This window comes from Ciona intestinalis, chromosome 1 (genome assembly GCF_000224145.3).
Source record: "Ciona intestinalis chromosome 1, KH, whole genome shotgun sequence".
In the NCBI taxonomy this organism is placed as follows: domain Eukaryota; kingdom Metazoa; phylum Chordata; class Ascidiacea; order Phlebobranchia; family Cionidae; genus Ciona; species Ciona intestinalis.
In genome coordinates, this window is record NC_020166.2 from 5,248,081 (window position 1) to 5,259,999 (window position 11,919).

At 34.8% G+C, this 11,919-nt stretch overlaps 1 protein-coding gene across 1 annotated transcript in view; it reads left to right on the forward strand.

Annotated features, from left to right (window-relative positions):
• The window catches only part of LOC100182051 (DNA repair protein RAD50), a 10,552-nt gene extending 5,584 nt beyond the window's left edge, over positions 1-4,968 (forward strand). The window contains exons 12-19 of the mRNA XM_026834199.1: positions 1,165-1,336; positions 1,710-1,823; positions 2,409-2,536; positions 2,993-3,121; positions 3,180-3,361; positions 3,954-4,096; positions 4,149-4,282; positions 4,633-4,968. Coding sequence (XP_026690000.1) covers positions 1,165-1,336; positions 1,710-1,823; positions 2,409-2,536; positions 2,993-3,121; positions 3,180-3,361; positions 3,954-4,096; positions 4,149-4,282; positions 4,633-4,810 — 1,180 coding nt within the window. The 3' untranslated portion in view covers positions 4,811-4,968. The remainder of the gene's footprint in view (positions 1-1,164; positions 1,337-1,709; positions 1,824-2,408; positions 2,537-2,992; positions 3,122-3,179; positions 3,362-3,953; positions 4,097-4,148; positions 4,283-4,632) is intronic.
• The last annotated feature ends 6,951 nt before the right edge of the window (positions 4,969-11,919 follow it).

The following is an 11,919-nucleotide window of genomic DNA, read 5'->3' on the forward strand; positions in this document are numbered from 1 at the left end:
AATATTCAGGTTGTGGACAATATTACTGTTGTTGTTAGATAACTTTCCCCATACATAGATTTATCCAGCATCGCAAAAAGGAAAGTCAAACCTAAGTTGCTGCAAAGTTTTCCCAAAAGCAATACAATCAAATGTTTAAATTACTAAACTTAAGCCACATGTTTTTAGTATCGCATGAAGCTTCTTAAGGTTAATACCAGTTTTAAAGCTATCCTAGTTTTGTTTGGTGCAGTTTTTAAAAGCTGATGTCATGACTGAAGAATCTTAAGGCCTGGGTTTTTAAATTGATCTGTAATTGTCTCACAGCTATTTAGTAACTTGTTAATAACCAAGCAAATAAATTAAAATTTTGAAAAGTGTTGTTATCCTGTATTTAAGCAACAGTTGTCTTCTTAACGTACAACATTAAATACCTTCAGATTAATACTTTACTTTAAAGTTATCTCATTACTGATCGAACTACACGTGTAATACGTAATATTATAATACCTTACGTTGTTTGAATTCAGGCTGAGAAATTAAAGCTTGCAGCAGATCTACAGAAATGTGAGCAACTGCAGGAGTTACAACGGACCACAGAAAGTGAAATACAAAACATCAAAAGTAAAATAGAACTAAATGAAAGAAGCATTGCTCCATTAGTAAGGTGGGTAGAATGGTTTATCCGCTTTATGAGCAATATTGTTTTTTTGTTTTAAAATGAGAATGCTTTGGGATGGTGCATCAGCATTCTTATTTTAAAACGTAAAAACAATATTTATCATTGTGTTTATAAAATTATGACTGGCATTTTACAGCGTAATCATCTTAATTTAAAAAAACATTTTTCATTGTTTTCAGAAGGATTTTGGCTATATCACAATGCTTATAAGATCACTGTAAACTATTTCTATTGTGTTTTATCTATTATTTTTTAGGTTATTTCTGTTTTTTACTTTTTTATTATGAGCTAAAATTCCATTTAATAATTACTAAATTTCTTCCAAAGCTTATATTAAACGTATTTAACCACACGAAGTACAATAAGTAAAACTATACCAGATAAATAAAATATTCCTATTTATTGCACTGGAACATAGCAAATAAGTGAAAAGTTTTAAAAATAAAAATTTATAAAATGACAAAGTTAACAGCTTTTTAAATTGAAGGATATTTTCTTTTTAGAGAAGTGGAAAATTTGGAGAGCAAGAAAAAAAAAGTTGCAATCTCTAATAATGATAAAATTACCAAAGCAAGAGATGTTTTACAAACTTTGCAAAACAAACTTAAAGAATTGGAAAGAGTAAATAAGAATATTGACAATTTCAACAAATCATCAGTACCTACAAAGTTACAGGTAGAATATAGATTGAGTTATTGTTTTGTATTTCATTATGATTGTTACTTGCCTATTCTTGTATAGTGGAACAACTTTCACCCTCGCATGGTAGGGCAAGTAGTAGAGTTATACAATCAGTTTCCTATTGTGTTATCTACGATGGCTTTATACACCTCAGACCCTCTTAGTATTTACGAAGTATAAAACTTTTTGGGTGGCCACAAAATTTGTTATCATAAACCTACCAAACACTCTTTACACAAAAAATAGTTCATGAATTTACTTTAGTTTAAACTGATCATGCTAAACATATTATTTGTTATTTTAAAGTTTAAACAGTCTTATACACATTACACAAATGTTATCTTGATTAAATTAATGTGTTTTTCAGAGAACAAGTAAAGAAATAGAAGAACTTGAAAGTAAGATAGTTGATTTTGAAAATAAAATGAAGAAACTACGAACAGATATTGCTCGCTTACAGAAGGAAATTGCTACATGCACGGTGTGTTGATGTTTTGAACATAATTATATTTACTTTAATTACAACCCTTTCTTTTATTGTTTAGTGGCAAATAAATAAATGTAAGAAATTTTTAAATAAACCTAAATTTAAAACATTTGTAAAATTTTTTCGATTTTCCTGGTTAGAGGTTTACAAACACTGTGTTTATAGTTCTGTCTTCTTAAGTTAGGAAACATTTTATTTTTCTGCTGAAAATACATATAGTTTAATATACTATTCTATTCTTTTTATTCAGTTAATCTAGTTAGCCGAAACAATGCATTTTATTTTAAAATAATAAAATTATATGTATGCAGGCATTGCTTAAAAAAAAGGATAGCCAAATTAAAATATATTTGCTTCTCTGGGTAAATGTGGCTCTAAGTCACTATTGGGTTGTCCAAATGGTCAGCCATAGGAAAAAAAAATCAATTGTGGTACGTAGTAAGTACCCTAGATGTATTTGAAACAGAACACCCGTGTTATATTGACGTCATTTTCTGCCGCAGTGGGATTGAGAAAGATAAGCTCATTCATTCATTCTCAAGTCATTTTGAAAATTTCGCTTTTTTAACTTTGATGCAGGATCGTCAACGAGACCTTGAGGATAATTCTGCTCTTCGTGAGCGGAATCGTGAGATTGAAGATGTGAGGAAGAAGTTGTTGGAGATGGAGGAAAAGTTGGGAGGAATGAACGCAGCTAAGTTGGATAGGTGGGTTGCTTGGACGCATATCATGGTTTAACTTATTTATTTCTGTTTCTATATTTGTCTTGTTGTTCATTTTTATGTTTGTTCTCTTCTTGAATTTAACACAAGTATGGATTAACTATGGTCCGCATGCCTAATTGAAAATGTTATTATGGCTCAGTGTATGTTACAAACATATTGATAAAACCTGTTTTTATATCAATATATGAGTTGCCTAACCCCATCATTGAAATTAATTGTGACCTTTGGACTAAACCATTTGCTCACACCCTCGCTTCATGGGTTTAGCAACCACGCTTTATTCCGACACTTTACTAAAGTATTATTTACCCGTAGCATGTTTTTAACAACATACTTATTTTAACTAGTCTGATCTTTCTTCTGTATTCGGAAAGATTAATATATATATATATTTCTTTTCTTCTAAAATACCAACATTAATATATTTTTCTCCTTCAGTGAGGTTCGGCAGCTCACCAAGGAGCATTCCGACCTAACTAAAGAGAAAGAGCGTTGCAAAGTAAGACAGGAATCGCTTGGTGAGAATGTGAGATCTCTACAACAGGAACTCAGCAGGGAAAACTTCAAGTTTGATGTTTTTGTGTTTATTTATTTTGAGCACATTTCTAATATCACTTGTGTTCAGATTTGCCGACAAAAGGTACAAGGATTGCCTTGTTAGTGCTACTACACTCGAGTTAGCAATTGGGGACTTGGACAAATATTACAAAGCATTGGATCGAGCTGTTATGAAATATCATCAAATTAAAATGGATGAAATTAATAAAATTATCCGAGAGTTGTGGCAAGAGACATACAAGGGAAGAGGTAATTCTTCAACTTAAATTATTTTTTCTTAAAAAGCATGTTTTTGTATGACTAGCCTGACCATTTTGAAGAACCAGTCCTAATTACACGGGTGTTCATACACCTCGTACAAGCTTACGAGTTACTTTGTGAATGATTATTAGTATTTTTTTTTGATGTATAGCTGATAATTTGGACAACCCAATAGTGGCCACTGGGTTGGAGCAATTGTTATGTGTCTTTCTCTAGGAAACATACGCCTACAATAGTAGCGATGAGGCTTGGACACATTTCCTCTGGATTAAAAGCAATCGCGCTAACCACTTTGCCATGGCACCAGACATGTAACCAGCCCCAAAGCAGTGTTGTTAGGCAGGAAACTTATGAACTTTTGTCCAAAAAGTCACCCATTTATTACAAAAAATCCCCTTAGTAACGCAAAGTTACAAACATGGTAAATTGCTAGCGGCACAAAGTGTGAACAGAACAACTGCTGTTGCCTCGCCATGATGTTGATAAACAAGTTAAATTTTTTCATATTATTTGATGTGCTTCATAGTTTAAATGAAAGTATGAATATGTATTAATGTTAATATGATATGTACATTTCCAGATATCGAGTACATACAGATTTGCAGCAGTGAGGACACAGGTGGAAGCACAGCTGCTCGCAGAACATTTAATTACAGAGTTGTCATGTATTGTTATAGTGGTACTCCTATGGATATGAGAGGCAGGTGTAGCGCTGGACAAAAGGTTTGACTTATGCTTTTTAGAGAACTTGCCACTAACATACATTGTATGAAAGGTTTTAGCTTCATTGGTGATTCGATTGGCATTGGCCGAAACTTTTTGTATCAATTGTGGAATTCTTGCTTTAGATGAACCAACCACTAATTTAGATCGACCGAATGTTTTGAGCCTGGCTGAAGCACTGCTCAGGTAATTGTTATGAACATATTGGGAAAATTGTATACAACTTACATAATGCATAAAATGTACTTTATTTATATTGTAATTGTGTTGTAGGGGTGCCAGTTGTAAATTTTTAATGCTCTTTCTTATTATCACTTCATTAACTTGGTTATCCTCGCATGGTAGCCCAAATCCTAGCTTCAATGGCATGCAATGCAGCGAGACTTCACCAACATAGGGTAGAACTCATAAGTCGCACGAGGTGTATAAAACAATACCCATAACATTAACTACTTCCATTGTCCTGCTGAAGAAGGATAAATCAACTACATTCGTTTATCATAAAGCAACAGACTTCTCATCCACACAATTTACAGCATCATCCAATCTCGATCTCAGCAACGCAATTTCCAGTTGGTCGTGATCACTCACGATGAGGAGTTTGTTGAGATCATCAGTCGATCAAATCACGTGGATCATTTCTTCCGCGTGGAGAAAGATGATTACGGGAGATCTCGTATAACTAAATGTCCCATTCGATCCCTTAACACATAAAATGTGAATGATTTAATTTGTGCCACTGAATAATTCATTTGTTTTTCTTGTTAAACGTTTTTAGCCATGCTAATATTTAACTGCCAAGTTCACTGCCTTCAAATTATGCAATGCTGTTTCCTATCTTTTCATTAAAAATAATTTCATTCTAAAAAATATGTGTTAGTCGTGGCTCACTAACTTAGGACAATAGGAATAATATATAGTAGCCGGGCTATTACTATAGGTCAGTGGTGTAGACAGCAAAGTAATCAAATAATACCGGGTTCGAAGCTGTTGTAATTGCCGCCGTATTTGCTTACGTTAATAACGCGTTTATTTTGCTCGTGAGCGTGATCGAGTGCAATTGAAGAAAACTTATGCTTTGTCTTTCCCACAACAAAAGAACCCCTCGCAAATTCTGTGGCAACATCTTGGTCTGTGTCTTCAAGCGTAAGCATATCAATTAAGTGAACAGATACCCAACGTGCATGGTGCGTATGGTTTAGGGCAAAAAACACGGCAGGACCCTACTCAGTGACTACTTATACAATTCAAAATCCCTACTTCGGATTGATCGAACAAAGAGAAGCACGATAAGTTCAAATTTTAATGCTATTGACCAAAATTGGAATTGAGGACTCTCTAGTTCCCTCTTTGTGCACCAGCTCTGAAAGTTGAAAGTTTCGGATGTCAAACAACTAGCATTCGAGCATTCATATGCCTTCACCATTAAAACTTTCAAAGCACATGCTGTAACTTGGTGTGCGTGTCGTGTTCTTGAGACGTGTGCTGCGTGAATGAATGAGTCTGCTTTACCCGAGGAAGCAATGCTTCTGTCGCAAAAAAATTGTTCCCCGAAAAATTCGTTCTCATTTTACAAACTGCGCGCGCGCATGAAGTGGTGGTCACGGGATTACCATTTTCCACAACACCCATGAATATTTATTCCGCTTGCAAGATACACTTCATTTCATATGTGCAAAATGTTGTCAGGAATACCTATATTTATGTTTTTTCGTTGTTAACGTATTGAGTGTCATGGTATTCTCCCACTGCGGTATAGATGTGAGATTTAGTTGGAGGTATAGGCACAGATTTTACGAGTTGCCTTTCTCATATGTGGTATAAGTCTGTAAGCTTTTTACCGCTTTCGTGTTATTATACCAAAACACTTATATTTACGCCCGCACAATTAAACCGAAAATCCAATCCAGGTACAACCAAACCAATAAACAAACTACTGAACCAACCGTTAACAAATTGAAAAGAAAAATGATGACTAATTGACAGTATTTACAGTCATATAAATAAATGCTGCCAAATTTTACTTTGGTAATATAAACGTCACAATCCATATACAACTCTGCTGCAATATAAACAGAGAGCACCAACCATACAAACAAAAGAGTCAATACAGTTTTGTTTCAGAAAGAGATATATAGTAGGGTCGGGGAAGATGGGACACCTTTGGCACATAATATTGAAACAACCTGACCGTGTTTTAAACAATTAACAACGGTCTAAAGGAGTCGTAAGTATACCGTTCTATAGTCTTTTGAATTATCTTTGTTTACCACCAAATGGGACAAGAAAATAGAATGAAAAGGTGTCCCATCTTCCCCCAGCCTACTCTAGATATTAGAAAAAGTGTCAGTTGTTAAAACGCCTAATGCTTCCTCTAATGTTTCAATTCGGTTAAACAGTATTCTTACGACTTGACAGAGAAGATGACAAGGAACATGTCACCTTTATCCGCTTTCTGTCTTTTTATTAAAATCTTCAACATTTCAAACCGAAATTTCCTTTTGATTTAGCTGTAGTTCTTGGACGAAGATGTCGCCTTTATCCGCTTTCTGTCTTTTTATTGAAACCTTCAACATTTCAAACCGAAATTTCCTTTTAATTTAGCTGTTCTTGGCCAAAGATGTCATCTTTATCCGCTTTCTGTCTTTTTATTAAAACCTTCAGTATTTCAAACCGAAATTTCCTTTTAATTTAGCTGTTCTTGGGCGAAGATGTCATGTTTATCCGCTTTCTGTCTTTTTATTAAAACCTTCAGTATTTCAAACCGAAATTCCCTTTTAATTTAGCTGTATTTCTTGGATGAAGCAGTGGAAACATCAGGATTATTGGGCTCTGGCATTTCTACCCGTTTATTGACAGTCTGTTCACAATTTTAATCTCAGTTTGGATCTAAGAATTATTGACAGATCCGGCGAATCGAAGTAGAGGCAGCATTGGGCGTTTTAACAACTGAAACTTTTTCTGACATCTAGAGTAAACTGACAGAAGATGGGACACCTTTTCATTCTATTTTCTCGTCTCATTTGGTGGTAAACAAAGATAATTCGAAAGATTATAAAACCGTATCTAAGTAAAGAGATTACAAATGTATTTATTTGCAGTCTATATAGAACTTTGCTGCAATATAAACAGGGAGCATCAACGGCTCAACCGCATGGCAAAGTTTTAAGTTTCTAGAAATCGAACTGGAGTCGATTCTATATAAAATGGAAAAAGGTTTCCCTGCCTTTTTCTAAACTTTTTTTGTAGAGTTGATGTTACAAAGTAACGCCTCATGTATGGGATACCATTGTTAATTCTCGTGCAGGAGAGAAAATTTCAAAGCTGTTGATCAACGTTTGCTTGAAGGATGAAAAAGTCATTAATTCTCGTGTTGTTTGTCATCGGACTCCTCGTTCTCGCCGAAACATCTGAAGCTACTCATTGGACCGTAACCAGATATTGGAATCAAAAATTGGCAAACTTGCTAGGTTGGTTTAATTTGGTTAATCATAAATACTTTTGTAGTAACAACAATACAGACTCATCACGACCGCCGGAAATGAAACAGAACATCCGTGTTATAACAATTGTCGTTGCCCCGGCACGCGAGGATAAACAATTAAGTTACATATACATGCACGGTAACTCGTAAGCTGGCACGGGGTGTATGAAACAGAACACTCGTTCTATATAACGACTGTCAATGCCCCACCATGCCAGGTTAAATAAGTTACATTCATTTAATAATCAAAACTTGTTTCAAGCTTTCCTTGTTTTTAAGTTGTTGAAAACTTTTAGCGGGCAAGGAAGTCGCTTCAGCTAAAGACGTCATGTTGATGGCTGAAAGCCTCCAAGAGAAATGAGATTCTTCATGAACAAATAATCGTAGTTCAAATAAATTAAAGAAACACGTAAAACTGGAATGTTTATTTTACTTAAAACAACACGCGTTACTCATTCGTTAAGTTATTTCGTATAAATAGGGATTATAATCAACGTGCGGGTGAAACAAATATGCATTCATTGATACAGCGGTAGGTAGTGGAAAAGTCAAACTGTTCGAGTCCGATGACAAACAAGACGAGAATTAATGACTTTTTCATCCTTCAAGCAAACGTTGATAAACAGCTTTGAAATTTTCTCTCCTGCACGAGAATTAATAAAGGAATGATAGTACTAATTCGTGGTATTACCCAAAAATCGTCATTTATTCTGATTTTCGAAATATTGGGCAATATGTGCTATCATCAGTTATTATCAATAGTTATTATCAATTTTCTGTTATTACAATTTTTAGTCCAGCAGAATGGTGAAATAATTGTGGAATTTGAGGTAAAAGCATGAAAATTGTTTCTTGTAGCAATCTGCACAAAACATTTTGCGCGTAAGTACTTTTGTTTGTCGCAAGTAAAGATTTTGTTTGTTTCCTCAGCTAGATACTTGAACAGCTCTATTTTTGCCCTTTTTTGATACAGAAAACAAATAACACATGTTTTTTACATTTTTCAACCTTTAAATTTGCTTTTAGGCCCAAGTTTTTCTGTAATTTACCGAAAAACAGACATTTTCCCTATACTGTGTTATTTTGGACCCAAATTGCCGTTTAATTTGTGTTTTACGTAACAATGGGTTGGTCTACTTGGTATTTCTATTGCTCTGTATAGGCAACATGTTAAAACTATAGCATTAAGGAAAGAAAAAGTATGTTTAAACCTTATTTTCAAAGCGTACAGTATTATTTCTTGTTATTTACGTATATTTCTATTTATAAATACACTTAATAATCAAAATTAACAATGATTTTAAACTGTCCCCTCTTATCCTGTGTTTTTTTTCGAATTTGTAAAATTCCACCTGTTGTGCGGATCGCTAAATAACCCCTCGTGTGTTTTATTATATTTTATTAAATTGTTGTCAATTAATGAAGGAATGATAGTACTAATTCGTGGTATAATTAGAGCTTAGATGATGGAAAAACAAAGATTAGAGCATGATGGAAAAACAAAACCCCCGAAAAGAAATTCCACCAAAGTTAACAGTAAACAGTTCCGAGTGCACACTTATGTAAGATTTAGAAGGAGTGCATTACACTAATACACATCACAGTTAACTTGAGATAAAAATAAAATAAAAAAGAATAGTGGGCAGCAAGTTTAATGTCGGGTTAGTTGCGAGTTGTTTCTTGAATCATGACCATCGTCGCTGTAGATCAATCTTATGAAGTCTGGAGCTCAGGTTAGTAAAGAAGGGTTCTTCTTGGTGTTGGTTAAAAACCTGCAATTTTAAGGTACTTGGGGTAGTAAATCTGTAAAAGGGATAGGAAGAATAATATAAAAAAAGAAAAGGAATATGTAAATGAAATTTTATAAGAGAATTGCATAATTAGAGGAGAGATACATCAACATACTCGAATCAATGAAAAATTAAAGTACGTACAGAACTGAGTGACATGCACATGGAAGTGTGCTATATAATAATGATAATAATGTGAGCTATACACAAAGCGGTAGCTTGAAAGACAGAGTTCTATTCGGGCCGGCACAAGGATAATTAGGAAATTAAACAAACAAAACACACAAGTGTGCCAACGGCTTGCCAAGTAATAGTACTCATGTCGATGTGAACACTGAAACAATGTGCACCAAATTATGGTGAAAGTGAATGTACATGCTGCAATAAAGTAAAAGTCGGACCATGCAAAGTATACAAAAGTAAAAATTGGAGAGTTATGGTGTTTCACAGTGGTTAATTTAAAATAAATCAAAGTATAAAGTGCAACAATAGAAAATTAGTGCTAAATGACATCTTAAATATCTATAAGAGAAAAACTTATAAGAACAATAGTGTGAGGTTAGACATAGAAAAGGAGGGGAGAGTGTGTTGCGTTGGAAAGAAAGAATGGGGGTGTGTTTTGTGGGTGTGTTTTTTTAATATAGTGAGTGTTTTGGTCTGTGTTTAATTTAGTGGTTGTCGGGAGTTTTGCAGACATGGTGTTTGACCGCACAGACAAATTTTTTTAAGGTGGTCATATTGCGGATCTCTATTGGTAATGAAGACCAGAGTTTAGGACCAATATATCTAATGGATTGTTGGGAGGTAGTCTTGGCGCAATGGGGGATGGAGAATCTGGCTTGACTTCTGGTTATTCGTGTACTATGTGATGGTTTATCGGGGATGGAATGAAGCAGAGCTGTAGGTAGTTTATAAATGTTACATTTGTACATTAGAGTGAGAGTTTCCAGTTGATACATTTCCTGAATTGAATAAGGCCATGTTGTCTCATGATTTTAGTTGTGTTAGCCCGTTTATTTAGGTTAAATATCGTTCGGATAAATTTGTTGCAAAGTATTTGTAGTTTGGCAATTAATTGATTGTTTCCATTACACCAAGTTCTTGTTATTGTTGTTTTTTGCGAGGCTATTTTCCGCACTTATCTCAATTCCTAATTCTAGCATTCTTCTTTAATCTCTTGATTTAAATGAATTCATAATATATATTTCTAATTTTTAGACTAAATTTTCAAATTTAAAACTGCATGATTAGCGATTAATTAACGATTACTTTACTGTTTGGTCAAATGCGCCAAATTCAAAATATACCTTAAACTTTGATAAAATGATTGTACTCTATAAAATATTTTTAACTAAGCAAAGTTTTATAAGCCATACTGCATACGGTCGCCTAATTAGCGAGTAATTAACAATTACTTTTCTGTCGGTTTAAGGCTCTAATTCGTGGTTAAAATGTAATATAACATTGAATAATCGGGTGTATTCGATACATTAATTCCAACTAAGCTTAGTCTCATAAACCATAGTGCATAAAACCAAATCAATGAGTAATTAACGATTATAACGCTTGCGAGTCAAGTAAACTGCATGGCATCGAGAACCCGTTGGTAACACAGCAGTAATCGGTAACTTTTGGCAGTAATCGGTAACTTTTTTTGTCGAGACAGCGCATATATCATATGGGAGGTTGGGTTGGCACGCGGCACTTGTTACCCCCACTTACTAGAACCCGTTCTGTTGGTTACTTCTGATTTTTTTGAGCGAGCCAGTCGACCGTTGTAGTAAAATGGTTTATTAATATGGAAGGGTGGGAGAAGATGGGACATCTTTTCCTTTAGTTTTCTCCTTTCATTTGGTAGTAAACAAAGAACATTCAATGAGTTATAAAACCGTATCCTCACGACTTCCACAGACCATTGTTAATCGTTTAAAACACGATCAGGCTATTTGAATATTATGTATTAAAGGTGTCCCCTCTTCCCCCACCCTACTATATTATGCCAATTAATTTAAGCCGTGCTCATTCATTAGATCTGTGATCTCTTGTTTATTTCTGTGAGCACGTTCCGTTTCTTTAAAAACATTTCCGGATTCTTGCGAATTACTTTATCTTTACTCCGATGAGTCTCGTGTTTTTGCAGATTCAAAAATGGTTTATTGTTTCGGTCTAGCCTTGGGCAGGCTTACATAATCTATTCGCTCCATATGTTAAAACACCAGACTGGAAAAAATACAGGAGCATATTTTTTGCATAAAAAACACGTGGGTTCGATTTAAGGAATTCCCCTTTTACTGCAAACCTCCGAAAATGTTGGGTCCTACTAAAACACGCCCGGCGGGGCCCGGTGGGGCCCGGTGGAAAAAATATACTAAAACACGCCCGGTGCGGGGCCCGTGGGACCCGGTGAGGACCCGGTGTTACGAGTCATACTAAAACACGCCCGGTGGGGGGCCCGGTGAGTATTTCTTGAAAGGGGAGCTTTCCCTATGCAAGAGCCACCAAAATGCGTGTGTGAAACAGAACTTGTGAAAAAATTGGAAGATATTGTC